This window comes from Bos indicus x Bos taurus, chromosome 7 (assembly GCF_003369695.1).
Source record: "Bos indicus x Bos taurus breed Angus x Brahman F1 hybrid chromosome 7, Bos_hybrid_MaternalHap_v2.0, whole genome shotgun sequence".
Classification (NCBI taxonomy): Eukaryota; Metazoa; Chordata; class Mammalia; order Artiodactyla; family Bovidae; genus Bos; species Bos indicus x Bos taurus.
In genome coordinates, this window is record NC_040082.1 from 67667697 (window position 1) to 67683724 (window position 16028).

At 55.1% G+C, this 16028-nt stretch overlaps 1 protein-coding gene across 3 annotated transcripts in view; it reads left to right on the top strand.

Annotated features, from left to right (window-relative positions):
* Window positions 1–16028, top strand: part of SHC2 (SHC adaptor protein 2) — a 33716-nt gene that overhangs the window by 12779 nt on the left and 4909 nt on the right. For 2 of the 3 annotated variants that reach the window (XM_027546718.1, XM_027546717.1), the window contains exons 2-12: window positions 1974–2044; window positions 3425–3485; window positions 3635–3754; window positions 5448–5501; window positions 5632–5683; window positions 5767–5893; window positions 7127–7289; window positions 7861–7918; window positions 10598–10747; window positions 12251–12561; window positions 15385–15518. In XM_027546718.1, the coding sequence (XP_027402519.1) occupies window positions 1974–2044; window positions 3425–3485; window positions 3635–3754; window positions 5448–5501; window positions 5632–5683; window positions 5767–5893; window positions 7127–7289; window positions 7861–7918; window positions 10598–10747; window positions 12251–12561; window positions 15385–15513 (1296 nt within the window). In that variant the 3' untranslated portion in view covers window positions 15514–15518. The remainder of the gene's footprint in view (window positions 1–1973; window positions 2045–3424; window positions 3486–3634; window positions 3755–5447; window positions 5502–5631; window positions 5684–5766; window positions 5894–7126; window positions 7290–7860; window positions 7919–10597; window positions 10748–12250; window positions 12562–15384; window positions 15519–16028) is intronic. The other variant, XM_027546719.1, reaches the window with a different exon arrangement.

Consider the following 16028-nt stretch of genomic DNA (forward strand, 5'->3'; position numbering starts at 1 on the left):
GGGGCTGGGGCACGGGAGGATTTCAGCCACATTTCAGCTGCAGAGCCAGGGTGGGTTGCACACTAGTTGGGGGGTGGTGGTTAGACCCCTCACACTGGGGCCCTGCTGCACTGACACCCCCTCAGAACGGGCTCCATGTCAGCTGGGGCCACCTTGTCTCGTCACCAGGCAGGCCAGCCTGACAGGGTTGCGGGGCCCCAGAAGCAGTGGGGGAGCAAGCGACAGGTGCCTTTCCAGCCTCTGCTTCCGTCTAGGCCAGCTCAGGACCTGGATGGGGGAGGGCAGGAGCTGGTGGCTGTTTTTACACTTGTGCGCTCTTTCCTGGCCCCCTTGTCCACACAAAAGGCACTCACTGAGCTCTAATAGCCACATTGCTCCTGTCGCTTAATGCCATATTGTAGAGATATTTGCATATAAATATATTAAAATTTTGTTTCCTTTTACAACTGTAAGCTCTTTCATTCCCAGCACCATGGTTTGTTTAGTTTAGCAAAAATGCAAGCTGCCCGGTTAAATGTAAAGTTCTCATAAGCACGGATAATGGCCTAAGCACATCTCATGCATTATTTAGGACATATTACACTAAGAAAATATTTGTTGTTTATTGGAAATACCAACCTTGGCCTCCTGGGTTGGACCTTGCAACCCTAAATGTGTCAAGTTTTGGGGTGTCTGCAACTCCTTACTCACTCCTTCAGTGCTGTAGCTCTCATGGGAAGGGAGGGGCAGGCTGGGGCTGGCGGGACTTCAGAGCAGCATCAGGTGTCGGGACCAGACAGGTGGCTGGCACCCTGGGACCAGCCCAGGAGGGCAAAGCGAATCAGTGGGCCCTCTGGCCACCCTGCACTGGGCTGCAGAGTTAAGAGTGACTGGGGGTAAATACCAGACCACTGGAGCCCTGGGGAGATGGGTGGTCTGTGTGCTCCCACACAGCAGCTTGTACCCACACCTGGAGCCCAGGGGCTGGTGCTTCTGTGAGATAAAGTCCTAGAAATGGAGTTTCAAGGTCAAAATGTGTGTGTGAGTCATTTTTTAAAAGCTGAGGTACAGTCACGTAACTAACTTAACCATGAGTCATTTTGGAGCACAGTTCAGTGCTACTTAGTACCTTCACAAGGTTGTACAATCAGCACCGCTATCTGTTCTGGAACATTCCATCACCCCAAAGGAAGTCCGTCCCCATTATCAGTAATCCTACCCCTTCGCTCCCCAACCCCTGACAACCAGGAACCCAGTCTTTGTCCCTGCGGGCCCACCTGTCCTGGACGTTTTCCCATCCATGACAGTGATCATGTGACGGTCGCTGCATGTGGCCGGCCCAGGTCCCTCCTGCAGCGCAGACACCATGTTGGGGGCACTGGTGGCCCTCATCTCTGGTACCCCTGCACCAGCTTCCCCTGAGCAACATCTCTTGGAGATTGAGTTCCCTTGCATGGAAAGGGTGGTCCAGGCAGGAGTCAGCATTCTCCCCCTGCAAAGGGCCAGATGGCTTCCACCCACCATCTGCTCTCAGGCCCTGCCCTGGGCCCTGGGATGTAGAAGTGAGCAGGGTTACCCCCACACGGTCCTCCTGGGCTGGCATTCTAGTGGAGCAGAAAGAGAATGAGCAGGAGAGACTGAGTTGAAGGAATCTACCAGTTTCCAGGAACAACTCACAGTCAAGAGGGTGGCTCTGAGGAGGCAACCAGCAGCCTGGAGCTGGGGAAGGAGCCAGGCTGCAAATGACAGACAGGAAGGTGTGGGGCGGCCAGGTTGGGCATCGTCCTAAGGATGGAGGTGGGGGCTATAGCTCGGGTGGCGGGAGGGGAGGGCTGCGGGCTCACTGGAGGGGGTCTTTGGTCCACAGTGGGCCCCCAGCTCCAGGTGGCAGGAGGGGAGGCTGACGGGGGTGCTCGCTGGAAGGGGCTTGGGTCCATGGTGGCCCCCAGCTGGGCTCTGCAGGGCTGCTGCTGACCTGTGCTCTCTCCCCTCAGTACATGGGCTGCATCGAGGTGCTCCGTTCCATGCGCTCCCTGGACTTCAGCACACGCACCCAGGTCACCAGGTGAGGCTGGCTGGGGCAGGTTCTGGCGCCACTCAGTGCCGGGAGTGGAGGCGGTGGTGCTGTGTACTATGTGCTCCATCGTTCAGTCATGTCTGACTCTTTGAGACCCCATGGACTGTAGCCTGCCAGGCTCCTCTGTCCACCTGATCCTTCAGGCAAGGATACTGGAATGGGTTGTCATGCCCTCCTCCAGGAGATCTTCCCGACCCAAGGATTGAACTCAGGTCTCTTGCGTCTCCTGCATTGGTAGTGCCACTAGTGCCATTGCTTTACCACTGGTACCACCCCAGAAGCCCTGTGCAACCATGACCATGGTCTAATGCAGAACATTCCATCACCCTGAAAGGAAACCCTGCCCCTATGAGCAGCCATCTCCAACCCCCTCCCCCAACCCCTGACAACCAGGAACCCACCCTCTCTGTGTGTGGATTTGCCTGTTCTGGATCTTTCCCATCGATGGTATCACACATTGTATGTCCTTCTGTGTCTGCTTCTCTCACTGAGCATCTTGTTTTCAGGATCCATCCACATGGTAGGGAGTGTTAGGGCTTCTCTCCTTTTCAGGGCTGCATGATGGTCCCATGTGTAGGAGGGACCATGGGCTGTTTATCCATCTTCAACTGATGGGTGTTTGGGTGGTTTCTACCTTTTGGGCTCTTGTGAGTTGTGCTCTGTGGCTATGTATGCAGGTTTTGTGTGCGCCTGTGTTTTCAGTTCTTCGGGGTGTGCACCTGGGGATGTGACTGCCTTACCCATTTTGAGGAGCTACTGCTCCATTTGACCTTCCCACCTGTCAGGCTGAGGGCTTGGTTTCCCCTTGCAGCACCAACATTGTTAAGAACTTGTGTGTCCGCCTGACCTTCAGGATTCTATAAAAGTTCCAGTCCCTCCCCAGGGATGAGCCGTTTCACAAAGTCTCTCCCATTCGGTTTGGGGGGTCAGTATCAGCCCCTGTCTTGGGGGGCCCAGAGCAGAGGGCATCCTCTCATGCCTCAGGTGGGAATCTTGGCCAGCCTGTGGTCACACAGAACTTGGGGTCCAGGCTCAAGGTTTGTGCCAGCATCCCCAAATCTGACCCCAGTGCCTTCAAGTGGGCTATGGCTCAGGGGTCCGCTGGTCTCTGAGAAAGAAACGGCAGGAAGGGGAGAGCTGAGGGCAAGGGCACCTGCTGGGGACATGGCGTGGGCTTCTGGCAGCCTGGGAGTCCCCGTCTAGGCCACCAGTTGCCCCAGCATCCCTCTGTCCTCTGAGCCCCTCCCCCCTCAGGATGCACCGCACCCCTTCCTTAGCCCATTGCCTTCTCTGAGCCTTTACCCTCCTCTGAGCTCCTGCCCGCTCTCCTCCAAGCTCTCTAAGCCCCCTCCCCCTCCGCCCACACAGGGAAGCCATCAACCGGCTCCATGAGGCGGTGCCTGGCGTCCGGGGCTCCTGGAAGAAGAAGGTGGGTGAGGGGCCTGTGGTTCCCGGGTGGAAGTGAGGGGGGAGACGCCTGACCATCCCAGGACCTGCCCCAGCTGGAGTTCCACTGTGGTCCCACCTTCTTGAAGGCCAGGCTGCCCTCTTCAACCCCTGTGCCGTCTGCCCCCCCAGGCCCCCAACAAGGCCCTGGCCTCAATCTTGGGCAAGAGCAACCTGCGCTTCGCGGGCATGAGCATTGCGGTCAGCATCTCCATCGACGGCCTCAACCTCTCCGTGCCCGCCACGCGCCAGGTGAGCGCTGCCTGCCCCGCCCTCGGCCTTCTCTAGCCCCGCCCTCAGCCTCCTCCAGCCCCGCCCTCAGGCCCCCCCAGCCCCAAGTAGGGCCTGGCTGAGGGTCTGTGGTGACACCAGGGCGACGAGTGGGCGGGGCCAGGGGAGCTGCTCCTCACTCCACAGCTCCTAGGACGGCCTCCCAAAGAAGGTCTCGGCCCCATTGTCTGCATTGCTGAGGAGGCGAGACCGAGGCTTGGAATCTTCTGGTGGAAACAAGCAACCAAAATAAAATTGCAGAAAGGAGGGAATAACTATGAATTCTGAGGAGGATTGTGATGCTGGGCATGGGTTGTGAGCATGCACAGGGCACTGTGACCTAGCAGGGGCATCACGGAGGGCTTCTTGGAGGTGGTGATGCTGGCGCTGAGTGGAGAGGTGAGAGGACATTGAGCAGAGGTCACCTGATGAGATAGAGCCTGAGAGGTTAGCAAGGATCCTGGTGAGGGACTGGGATTTTTCCAGACAGCACTGCTATCCTCCTCAGAAGTGTGGAGCAGGAAGTGCTGTGATTTGTGGTCTGGTGTGAGAGTGGGAAGCGTGGAGGAGATGAGCTGAAGCCAGGGCCCCAGGGAGGGGGCTCAGACTGCCCCTGGGGAGGAAGCCGTGGGGCGGGGAGCTGCCAGCACGTTCACCTCCCTGTCCACCTCTGCATGGACTCTATCTGGAACACACTGGGCTAACCCTGAGCAGGATGCCAGTGGGGGCCTCCCTGGGCAGGGGCTGGTTAGGGGGAGCCCTGAGTATCCCCGAGGGGTGACAGGTTGAGTGAATCATGGGGGACCCTGAGAGAACCCTGCTTGGGTGTCTCTGGTGCTTATTGGGTCTTGGATGGACATGACCACTTAGGGCAGCAGTGGGTGGTGGCGAATAGATGCTAATTGAGCACGCAAGTGAGCACATCAACACAAACAAACATGCAAATACGCAACCCAGCACACTCATGCAAATGAGCACACTGATTCGCAGATGTTGCAAATGAAGTTGCAAATGGATGCAAGTGAGCACACAGGTGAGGCTGCCTGGGTTGACAGTGCAGAGTCAGGAGCCTCCAGTGGGTCCTGCTTTTGTCTCCTCAGTGCCTCCATGGTGGCATGGGGCATGTGTCTGAATGTGAGAGTGGTGAGTGTCTGGGTGTGCATATGCTGTGCCTGGGTGTCTGTGTGGGAGGGTGTGAGGGCCAACGTGTGATGCATCAAGGTGTGAAGGTGGGCTGGAGTGTGTGTGAGTGTGTGAGTGGTTGTGTCTCTGAACAGCTGGAGTGGGGAATTTGTGTGTGTGTGTCTGTAAATGAAGGTGTGTGTGTGTGTGTGCAGGGTGTGGTTTGTGTGAGGCTTTTAGCCCATGTACCTTTGTGTGTATCTGTATTGGATGTCTGTGCCCGTGTGTGCACATGTCCACCAGTTGGGGCAGGTTTGTCTTCCCATGTATGTGGGCGTGTGACTGTGGGTCTCTGCATCCTGCCCTGGCTTCAGGGCTCCCCATCCAGCAGGGCTTTCGGTCATCCTGGCATTCCGTCGAGGGGACGTCTCCACTTCCATGCCCTTGTCCTTCTGGTCCCCACTGTGGCCCTGTTCTAGTGACTGGCCCAAGCCCCTCTCTCCTCCCCCAACTGAAACGGCAGCTCCATGACTGGTGGTCTCTCTCTGGCCAGATCATCGCCAATCATCACATGCAGTCCATCTCCTTCGCGTCCGGTGGTGACACGGTAAGGTCCCAGATGGGTGGTGGTGGACTTCCAGCCTCTGTCACCAAAAGCCCTGAGATGCCCTGCCCATGCACATCAGTCCCACCCCCACGTTGCTGGGACTTCTGTGTCTGCTGCCCTCTCTCCCCAGGACATGGCGGATTATGTGGCCTACGTGGCCAAGGACCCCATCAACCAGAGAGGTGAGGCCAGTGGGGGCGGGTGGGGCCGCGGGCTGGATCCGCAGCCAGTCGAGACCCCGCTGATGCTGCCTGACGACCCCCAGCCTGTCACATCCTGGAGTGCTGTGAGGGCCTTGCCCAGAGCGTCATCAGCACCGTGGGCCAAGCCTTCGAGCTGCGCTTCAAACAGTACCTGCACAGCCCCCCCAGGGTCGTCGTCCCCCCGGAAAGGTACTGGCCTGTCCCTCTATCCCCATTCCCCAGCACCCCTGCTGGTCCTGCCCCTCCCCTTCCCTGGGGTTGGATCCTTGCCCCCTCCCTGCTCTGTGCCCGCCAACCTCCATGGCCTACTGCTCAACCATGAGGATGCCAGGATAACAACATCTCCAGTCCTAGCAGAGGAGAGGACTCAGGGAGCCGATCGGCAGGCAGTGACTGTCATTGCTGTCATCCTTAGTCTGCATGGGGGCGGCCGGCACTTCTGCAAAGGGCCAGGCTGCCTGCCTGCCTCTGCCATGGTAGCGGGAAGGCAGCCAAGAAGGACGTGTGAGCAGTCGGTGGGCCGCCTGCCAGCCAATCTTTATTTATGGACACAAACATCTGAATTCCATCTGACTTTCACGTGTCAGATGCAGTTCTTCTGATGTTCTCTTAACCATCTGACAGTTCTGTGGCTTAACAGGGTAGAAGCCATCCTGAGCTCCTGGCTGGCAAATTCAGGCAGTGGCCTGTGATAGGCTATTTAAATATCTAAACAGATGGGAACTGGTCAGAGTAGCGAGTGAATGAATGGACATGTTAACAGAGTCCCATATGCACAGATGAGAGCCAGCAGTGTACAGCTGAGCTTGCCCCTTGGCCTTCACACAGGATCATGTGCCCCTAGTACATGAATGAGCGCTGGTTTTTACCTGGGGCCACCTCAACACCCTCCCCTCTCCTGGCTGCAAAGCCCTCCTCTGGGAGCCCCCCTGAGACCTGCTGTCCACCCCTGACTGAGGGACAGGCTGTGGCTTCCCCCGTTTGCTCTTAGGAGCCAACTTGCCTGGATAAGCATCTGTAGCACACATTTCGAAGGCACCATCCATGGCCAGTGGGTGAGGGCATTTTAAACGCTGATGGTATCATCACCCTAAGGCTTCCGGGTTCAGGGTGCAAGCCTGATGTCATGCCCTGACTGCGCGGTGGGGCTGAGGTGGCTGGGATGGGTGGAGGCCCCTCTCAGTTTAGCCAAACCGTTGAGACGTGTGTAGAGCCCCTGTTGGTGGACAGAAAGGGACACCTAGTTCCTCCATCAGCAATGGCTCCTGGCGCCACTGCCCTCCCAGAAGATAGAGGAGGGGTCAGGATCCCTGGGTCAGGCTTGTCCCCTATGGTGCACAACTCAGTCTGGGGGCCTCGGCGCCGTCTGTCCCCCCACAACTTGTGCTGGGGCCCGTGCTCTTGCTGGCTATGTGTCTGCAGGCTGACCGGGATGGAGGACTCGGCCTGGGGGGATGAAGAGGAGGTGGAACACAACTACTACAACAGCCTCCCCGGGAAGGAGCCGCCCCCAGGAGGGCTGGTGGACTCCAGGCTCGCCCTCACACAGCCCTGTGCCCTGGGGGTCCTCGGTGCCCTTGGCCAGGTCAGCTTCAGCACACCTCTGGGGAGGGGGGCCCAAGAGCTGGGGCTCAACCCCTAGCTCTTCCTTCTGCTCCCCGCCTCCGTGATCCTAGAGGAGGGTCTCTCCTGCTCCCTGCTCCTTCCTCCCTAAACTGTCCAGGTCTGCTGAGCCAGACACACCAGACAAGGTTCCCATCTCAGACACGATACGATGACCACAGCCGTGACTGAATCAGGGCTTCTGAGGAGGGTGACCAGAATGTCCATGGGGGACTGACTGTCCCTGTCAGGAGGATGTCCCCAAGGCAGAACTTGGGCTGGGCCCTAATGGGTCAATAGGAGTTGCCCCAGAGAGCAGTGTAGGGAAGGGCCTCCAGGTGTACGGAACAGCATGTGCTGGGGGCAGGCCTTCCAAGTTGGGCTGGGGGATGCAGCTACAGCAGAAGCAGGTGGGGACTTGTGGGTAGATTGAGGCCCAGGAGGGAGGGATGGGTACAGAGCTGAGCTTGGAATCTGACTTACAGGAGTGTTGGTGTGGGCGATTGGGGGTCTGGGCCTGCACACTGCAGGGGGACCCTTGCTCTCTTTTTCAGGGAGCCTCTCCTGCTCGAAGAGACACCCGCGGCCTGCAGTGGGATGTAGGCCCCTCAGGTACCGTCCAGCACACTCTGCTCCAGTGTCCCTGAGTCCCCACTGTCCCTCACATCGCTTCCCCTCTTTGGGTCACTCCATCTGGCCTGTGAGATCGTGTCACTCCCTGGGCTCTTAGAGATTTGACAGCATCTGCTTTTTGTCTGTGTGACCAGTTTTCTTGCATGTTGGACAGAGACACTGCAGTTAGTGGTTCAAAGCACCAACATATAAAAAGGCATCCACCGAGAAGTCAGTCTCCTGCCCCTATTTGCTTTATCCACCTCCCTGATCAGGTAACCACTGGTAGTAGTTTCCCTTGTTTTTCTAGATTTTTCATGCATGTTCAAGTCAGTTCAGACATACGTCACTTTCACAGTTTTGGACAGTAGTGTGCTCTCTATCCCTCTACCTGGCTTTCCCAGGTAAAAGCCCATCTTGGACTCACCCCTGCACCAGTGCTAGGCAGCTGCCCCCCTCCTTTTTCACCACAGTGTAGTCCCCACCACGTGAAGGACCCCCCTCACCCACAGACATCCGGGTACTTTCTAGGGCTCTGCCAGGACAGCAGTGCCCCAGTTGTCCACCACTCAGCTGTGTTCAGGGTCTCAGTAGAGTCTGTGCCCAGGACAGCAGCCACTGATCCATGTGATGGAAATCACAGAGCTGCCCACCAGGTACCATGAGGTTTTAACAAAATGGTTGAGTTTTCAGCCCGTGAGCATTTTATCCTGTTATACGACATTTAAAAAGACAGAGGAGGCTAAAATACCCTTAGCCCCCAGCTCGGAGGTCTTGAGCTTACCCCCTGGCACCTGTGTGTCTCTTTTCAGCACTTATATGAATGGACCCCCCAAAGAAATAAGGACAGGCTGTGAGTACCCACAGTCTCTCAGGGGCTCTGGCTGCTTCAGTGGGATCTTCTGAATGGCCATGTGCCAGTCCCCTGTCCCTGCAGTTGCTTGTCCACGTGGTCCCCTCTTGATCAGCGGCAGATGCCCCCTTGGCTCCCCTCATGTGTCCCTCCCACAGATGCTGAGCTGTAGACAGCATGCACACCTCTGTCACAGTAGGGGAAGCTGCCAGATGGCTCCCTGACGTGGTTTGGCAGTTTGTTTGCCCACCAGCCCTGCCGTGGCTGCCTGTTTCCTTACAGCCATGCTGACATCTGTGTTGGGCTTTTTTTTTTAAAAAGATTTTCCCAAACAATCTGGGCATTTCACTGATGAGCATCAGAACCCTACTACTCCCAGCACCTGTGGTTAAAGAACACATGTGGCACTGGGTGCCAAGTAGATGCCCAGCCATCATCTGGCTGTGGTCAGCTATTTCTCTGGGACACGGGCTACTCACACCTGACCCCCAAGCTCATTAGCATTTCCTACCCCTGAGCTTTTGCACACGAAGTTATTGCTTCATATCACATTTTCCCAAGTCTCTGACCAAGAACTCCTACCAATACATCAGTGCCCCAACTCCAATGTCCAGGAATTTTCACTCTCTGGACCCCTGCAACTGAGATTTCTTTTTTCTCATCCCACCGTGACTGTACAAAGCTGGGAGAATCTGCACCTCCTCTGTGCAGACTGGGAAGGCTGGGCCAAGGCCCCTTTGCCCCCATCAACCACCCAGGGATGTAATGGTGTTAGCAATTTTATTGAATCATAACTTCTGCCAGAGGTTTTGGTCTTCACCCCTACTTGTGAAGAAGCTACTCCTGTTCTCCCCATTCAGCAGAGGAGGAGACTGAAGCACTGAAAGGTTACTCACCTGTCATGCCCACAGAGGGTAGAGCTGTATGTGAGCCCAGTTGCCTATGAGGGTTAAGGATTTAACTGGTACAAAGCAGAGATTGTAGCTTCAGGCCCTTGGGTTGGATTTGGCCACAGTGTACTAAAAGATCATCATTTCCCTGCCAAGGATTAAAAATGGAGATGTTTAGAAATGGACGGATAGATCTAGGGGAAAATATACAAATGTCCATGGAACCTAGGAAAAGATGCTCAACCTTGCTCAAAATAAAAGAAATGGAAATTAAAGTCCCCCTGGATGCCATTTTTCACCTATCAGGTCAGCACGAGTCCAACAGTCTGATAACACACCATGGGTGAGGCCTTGAAGCTGGGCAGAGGCCAACTGGGGAGGACCCAGTAGAATCCGCACAGAACACTGAGGGACCCCAGAAGAGACTCACCCAATGATACCAGTTTCATGAAATTGCAGCTTTTGAACCATTTAAATGCTTCACACATTCAAAACAAAATTAGAAAAGAACAGAAAGGAAACTCTAAAATAGAAACAAGCAAATGAATGACCCGACTGTGCCTCACTTGATAACATAATTACAGGGAGAGCAGAGTCTTATTGCTGTTACTTTTTAAATGTGGAGATTTAACATAAACATCGGGGTTTCTGCCTTCTCTTGAAACTGGGAAGCTCTGGTCCCTGGGCCACCTTCCTGCCTGGTAGACTAGCGGGCCTGGCTGTGTGTGTGTGTAGGGGGCTCTGGTAGACCTCTGCGCCTCTCACAGCCCCAAAGCTGGGCTCTCATGGGGTTTTTCACTCCTGACCTTGCTGCGTTAAAGGGCAGGCTTCCTGGAGGGACACAGGCGTGGGCGGGGCGCCCCTCTTGGACCTCTCCCCAGAGCTTCCCCGCGTGACCTTGTGCTCCTCTGAACTCACACCCTTCTGACTCCCCAGTCCCAGCCCAGCCCGGGGATGGCTATGTGCAGGCGGACGCCCGGGGCCCCCGAGACTACGAGGACCATCTGTATGTCAACACGCAGGGTCTGGACGGCCCTGAGTCCCTTCAGCCCGAGGACAGCCCCAAGAAGGATCTGTTCGACATGCGTAAGTGGGGGCAGGCCGGCTTGTGGGGTGGGGCCACGCCCGAGCAACCTGTGGTCTGGTGGGGGATGGGCTGTGTGCTATGCTTCCCTTGGGACTCCCTCCTCCGTGAGACCTTACGGTCTCCTGAGGGTAACCCAGATTCCCCTCCATGGGGTCCCCAGTTTGACGGGAGGGGCTAGTTCGTATCCTGGAAGAATGTGATGGGGAAGCCGTGGGACTCAGTCTGCAGGGTGGACGTGCCTAGCTCCCTGTTTCTGGGTCTCAGTCTGATGAGTGAGTTTAAGCTCCCTCTTCATGTGATCCATGATCTGAGAGAGGAGGCTCAAGCCCCTTCTGGCTTGTTGCCAGAAATCCCGCCTGAAAAGGGAGGCCTGATCCACATCTAGCAGATGGTGAAGCCCCTCCCCCCAGCCTGAGGGAGGGCTTGATCGGATGGAGGAGGTTTGTGTCCAGAACACCCTCCTTTCCCACAACATCAAACTCCATCCTTTTGCATGAGCACTTTGGACGTGTTGGCTCCGTGCTGGCCCAGGCAGGGTCGTCTCCTACTCCCAGCACACCTCCCCAGGTGAGGTCTTTGAGGAACTCCCAAGCCAGCCGGAAATCCCTTCTTTCACAAAGTTTGCAAAGCTCCGCTCCCCCACCGCCTGATGACATGCTAGGCAGTGACATGAACCCCTGCTGTGGCCCCACTGGCTCCTCAGAGAAGTCTCAGATGGGAAAGGAGGTGTACCAGGTGTGAGCTCCTGAGGCAGGCTGTCCGCTTGGGCGCCCAGCCAGGTGGTCCAGCAACCCTAGTACGAAAAGGGATGCTTGTTGCCAGGCTCCCATTAGAAGTCCTGGGGCTGCCTCCGATTTGCCCTCCTTGGGTCATGGTCTCACCTCCCGCAGCCAATCACTAGGCTAGGAGTGTGAGAGGCGTATGTTGATTGGCCAGGACTAGTCACATGTCTTAGGAGCTGGAGGCTGGGTCAACATCGCTGGAGAAGTTAGGGAGGAGGGATTCCCAAGGGACCAGAAGTGAAGAAAGGCGGGTTGCAAAGCAAGCGCAGACACACCAGGGCAGGGATCAGGGCTGTCACTGCGCACTCCAGGGTGTCTGAGCTACGTGGTACCGTCTCAGGGAGGGCGACACTGGTGCCTGCTGGGATCCACAGGGAACTTGTACAAACCATCAGGAGCTTTTCCATTAGAGTTTGGAAAAGAAAGGGACACCTGTTGCCTACCAAAGAGGTGGCACGTGTAGTGGAGGTCCTGGCCAGTGCAGTCAGAACGAGATGATGAAACAAGAGGCATAATAAACATGGGGAAGGAAGCCAGTGTAACAAGACAAGAAAAAAGAAATAGGTGTGCACATTGGAAAAAAAAGAAATATCTTTGGATATGCTTAGAAAATCCAAGAGAATATACTGAGTTACTAACAGGACCAGTAAGGGGTGAAGGAGCAGGTCCCCGTAGCCCAGGCCCCTCCCGCCCACACTGTCCCCACCCCCGCCCCCGCAGGACCCTTTGAGGATGCCCTGAGGCTGCATGAGTGCTCTGTGGCGGCTGGCTCGGTGGCAGCCCCCCTTCCCGTGGAGGATCAGTGGCCCAGCCCCCCGACCCGCCGGGCCCCCATCGCCCCCACGGAGGAGCAGCTGCGTCAGGAGCCCTGGTACCATGGCCAGATGAGCCGTCGGGCGGCGGAAAAACTGCTTCGGGCAGACGGGGACTTCCTCGTGCGGGACAGCGTCACCAATCCTGGGCAGTACGTCCTCACCGGCATGCACGGGGGGCAGCCCAAGCACCTGCTGCTGGTGGACCCTGAGGGCGTGGTAAGGTGGGCGCTGGGGGCGGGGTGGGGGCAGGTGCTGAGGGTGCGGGGGAAAGAGTGCAGAGATAGACCCGCAGGGGCCTGGTGTGGGGCGGGGCTGGAGGCTGCGTGTGGTAGGGGTAGGGAGGGGACTTAACGGGGTGTCGCGTCTGCCGGAAGGGCCGGGCCTCTCTCCTCTGTCCAAGATCCGGGGCACCCACATTCTAAACACCCTTTAGGTTTAATAAAGCATTTTTCAGATTACAGAGCCCTTTATATTTACAGATCCTGTTTCCCTTTACTACATACTTCAAAATTACAAAGTATTTTCCAGTTTTAGAGGAATTTTAGCTTTCACAAAGGATTTCCCAGTCTATAAAGCATTTGGAGGGATTAGAGAACCTTTTCCAATCTCAAGGCCTTTCAGGGCTTACAAAGTACCATATTTCATCAACTGTAAGATGTACTTTTCCCCCACATTCTATCATCACTAATGCATCTTACAAACAGTGATGTCTTTGAGTGATAAATACAAGGCTGACTCACTGGAAAAGATCCTGATGCTGGGAAAGATTGAGGACAAGAGGAGGAAGGGACGATAGAGGATGAGATGGTTGGATGGCATCACTGACTCAATGGACATAAGTTTGAGCTAGCTTTGGGAGATAGTGAAGGACAGGAGTGCTGCAGTCCATGGGGTCACAAAGAGTCCGACATTACTTAGAGACTGAACAACAGCAACAATTTATGTCATCTAGCTGAATCCTCCGCACCACCCTGGGGGCTGTGTGTGCTCTGTGCCCTGAACAGGGCACACTCCAGTGGCTACTGTGCAGCCTGGCCCAGGTGGGACCACGGCTCCAGGCCCCAGGTGGCTCCAGGCTCCAGTGTTCTGTCAGTTCCCTTCTCCACCTCCTCCTTCATACCTAATCACACTGCTCACTGCTGTGTCCCCTGTCTGAAGTGGCGTTAGCCTCCCAGGGGGGTCTGTGTTGCATCCGGGTCTGCTGAGATTTTCTCAGCATTCTAAGATGCAGGTGGTGTTTAGATTTGGTGGTTCTGAGTTTTGGATCTGTGTCCACAAGATTTCTGAGGTGTGTTTGTTTCCTAGGGCTGCCTTCCCAGTGACCACCAGCAGCTGGGCAGCTTCAAACTACAGAGATTTGTTCTGTCCCAGTTCTGGAGGCTGGACTTCTGACATCCAGGTGCTGGCTGGGCTGGTTCCTTCTGTGGCTCTGAGGAAGGATCTGGTTCAGGGCCCCCCACCAGCTTCTCCTCGTTGCTGGAAATTCTTGTTCTCTGGCTTGTGGACCCATCACCCCAGTGCCTTTGGCTTCTCAGGGCTTCTCTTGGCTTCTCTCTGTGTCTCTGTGTTGTCCCAGTCCTTCTTTTCTTATAAGGACATAGGTCACTGGATTTGAGGTCACCTGAGTAATTCAAGATGAACTCATCCTTTTTTACTCTTTTTCTAAAATTAATTTTTAACTGAAGTATAGTGGATTTACAATGTTCTGTTAATTTCTGCTGACCAGAAAAGTGACTCTGCTGCTGCTAAGTCGCTTCAGTCGTGTCCGACTCTGTGCGACCCCAGAGATGGCAGCCCACCTGTCTCTGGGATTCTCCAGGCAAGAACACTGGAGTGGGTTGCCATTTCCTTCTCCAATGCATGAAAGTGAAAAGTGAAAGTGAAGTCGCGCAGTCGTGTCCGACTCTTAGTGACCCCATGGACTGCAGCCTACCAGGCTCCTCCATCCATGGGATTTTCCAGGCAGGAGTACTGGAGTGGGGTGCCACTGCCTTCTCCAGAAAAGTGACTCAGTTATACACATATATGCATTTTTTCTTTCCGGAATTTCTTTTCTTTCTTTTTCACCGCTCTGGGTCTGCACTGTGTGTGCAGGCTTTCTCTCTCTAGTTGTGGCGAGTAGGCCTCTCCTTGTGGTGGCTTCTCTTGTTGTGGAGCATGGAGTCTAGGGTGTCTGGGCTTCAGTAGTTGTGGGACACAGCCTTAGATGTTCTGCAGCATATGGGATCTTAGTTCCTGGACCAGGGATTGAACCCATGTCTCCTGAATATTGGCAGGCAGGTTCTTAGCCAGGGAAGTTTCCATATATACATTTTAAAAAATATTCTTTTCCATTATGGTTTATCCTAGGACATTGAGTACAGTTGCCTGTGCTCTATCTACAGTAGAACCTTGTTTATCCATCCTGTATATGATAGTTTGCATCTGCTAATGCCAGACTCCTAATCTGTGTCTCCCCCAACCTGATCCCCCTTGGCAACCACAAGTCTGTGCTATACATCTGTAACTCTGTTTCTGCTTTGTAAATAAGTTCATTTGTGTCATATTTTGATTTCACATATAAATGACATGTGGTATTTGTCTCATTCCACGTAGTGTGATGATCCATGTTTCCACAATTGGCACTATTTCATTCTTTATCATGATTGAGTAGTATTCCATTTGTATATATATACCACATTTTCTTTATCCTTCAGGATGAACTCATCTTAATCATATCTGCATAGAGGCTTTTCCCAAATAAGGGCCCTTTCACAGGTTTTGGGGGTTAAGATGTGTACATATCTTTTTTTGGTGAGGGGGAACCATTCAATCCACTATAGGAAGCCACGGCCCCTGGGTGCTGGAGCTTTGAAGCACGTGTCTACCTGTAGTTCTGTGGCTGCAGTCTTTGACCCAGTGGTTTTCAGACTTGTGCATGAGCTACAGGAGGCATTGTGAAAACTCAGTGCCCTGTCAGCAGGTCTAGGGTGGCCCAAGAGTTTGCCTCTCCGACCGGCTCTCCCAGTGGTGCTGATGCTGTGGCCTCTGGCCCCGCAGGTGCGGACGAAGGACGTGCTCTTTGAGAGCATCAGCCACCTGATCGACTACCACCTGCAGAATGGGCAGCCCATTGTAGCCGCTGAGAGTGAGCTGCACTTGCGAGGCGTCGTCAAGCGGGAGCCCTGAGCCAGGTGCGTCTGGCCCCAATGTGCCAGATTTTTCGCATCTTGAAAAATTGACATGGGTGCACATGCTGCACACTTCACCCATTTACAGGGCACAACTCAGTGGGTCTCTTCACAGAACTGTGCCCCCTTCCCCATCTAATTCCAGAACACTCCATCACCCCAAAAGGAAACCCTGTCCCCATCAGCACTCACTTCCTGAATTCTTATGGCAACTCTGTGTTTAACTGGTGGTAAAAATCCCTCAGAGAGGCAGTGTTTGGCCACCTGGGAGGTGGGCCCAGTAGGGCTGGGTCCAGCAGGGCTGGCATTTGAGGCAAGGCAGGTGGGTGAGAAGGTCCACCTGGGTCATCAGTTCTGGAGCCTCAGACGTCTTGAGTGGGGGAGGGACAGACAGGTCCCATGGTTCTAGGGCCTCTGGTGGGGGGTCTGGGGTGAGATGGGAGCCTGTCTAGGCTGGGAAGAGGCAGCTGAACTGCAGAGGGGTCGAGGTACCAGGGCAGTCTGTGGGAGGAG